The 1287-nt window shown below is 37.7% G+C and overlaps 1 protein-coding gene across 1 annotated transcript in view; it reads left to right on the top strand.

Annotated features, from left to right (window-relative positions):
- LOC101860346 (sodium-coupled monocarboxylate transporter 1) overlaps nt 1–1172 on the top strand; it is a gene marked incomplete at its 3' end in the record, with an annotated part of 5105 nt that extends 3933 nt beyond the window's left edge. Inside the window, 2 exon segments of the mRNA XM_013084612.2 lie at nt 465–572; nt 1114–1172. Coding sequence (XP_012940066.1) covers nt 465–572; nt 1114–1172 — 167 coding nt within the window.
- Between the last annotated feature and the right edge of the window lie 115 nt (nt 1173–1287).

Consider the following 1287-nt stretch of genomic DNA (forward strand, 5'->3'; position numbering starts at 1 on the left):
GAGAGAGAGAGAGAGAGAGAGAGAGAGAGAGAGAGAGAGAGAGAGAGAGAGGGGGGGAGAGAAAGACTTTTAAGTGAAATAAGAAAAGAGCACATTAATTTCCTTTATTGACTGTCGTACACAGTGTCGTTATAATGCTATAAAAATACACACTGCAGGAAATTGATAGTGGCCATTTGTCTAAGTGATTGTCTTGTACAGATGGCCGTAAAGAGCAGGTTTGACTCTAGTCTACAAAATAGCTTGTGCTCATTGAATGAATAAAGGTCACCCCCTCCCTTTCCAACCCCCCCCCTTCCCCACCTAAAAAGCAAAACAAAAAGAACCCAAACAAACAATTACAAAAATAAGCAAACAAACAAACAAACAACAACAAAAAACCCGGAAGAAACAAACGCAGAAAAAAGCCAAACAAAACAAAACCAAATTGAAAGAGAGTCACAAATTATGCCTCGTCCCCACAGGGTGCTGAGTATATTGTGTCTCTACTCGGCACCGTTCTCGGCATATTTATTGCTGTCTTCCTGTTTGTCCCACTGCTCTACCCTCTCAAGATGACCAGCGCATTCGAGGTACAGTAAACTGTTTGTGGTGTTGGTGAAATTCGATTCGATTCGATTATATCAAGTTAGATTGAATTAGAATAGATTCGATTCGATTCGATTCGATTCGATTAGATTAGAGTAGATTAGATTACAGTTTTACACAGTTCGATCAAACAAATGCTGCCCATCAGAGGTGTTATCAGAGAGTAGCACACACTTAAAAGAATGAGGGGAAGTGATATATTTTCTCTCTTTACCTTGTAAGATACTATTGATTTTTAAAAAGTTTTATGACATAGAGAATTAGAATTAGCGACCATTTAACGTGAGGGAAGATAGATAGATAGATATATAGATAAATAGATAGATAGATAGATAGATAGATAGATAGATAGATAGATAGATAGATAGATCGATAGATCGATAGATCGATAGATCGATAGATCGATAGATCGATAGATCGATAGATAGATAGATAGATAGATAGATAGATAGATAGATAGATAGATAGATAGATAGATAGATAGATAGATAGATAGATATTTTATGCATTCTTATTTTTTCTCAGTACTTGGAAAGACGATTTAACTCCAAACTGACTCGACTTATTGGAACGTTCATCATGATCATCACACAGGTGCGTACAACCTCTTAACTCTTCGTAAAATATTATACGGAATACTGTTCCTGTTATGTGCCAAGCCAATCTTGTCATCGCTGAACCCCCCCCCCCCCCCCCCCG

The sequence above is a fragment of the Aplysia californica genome, unplaced genomic scaffold (assembly GCF_000002075.1).
Source record: "Aplysia californica isolate F4 #8 unplaced genomic scaffold, AplCal3.0 scaffold00304, whole genome shotgun sequence".
NCBI classification, from domain to species: Eukaryota; Metazoa; Mollusca; class Gastropoda; order Aplysiida; family Aplysiidae; genus Aplysia; species Aplysia californica.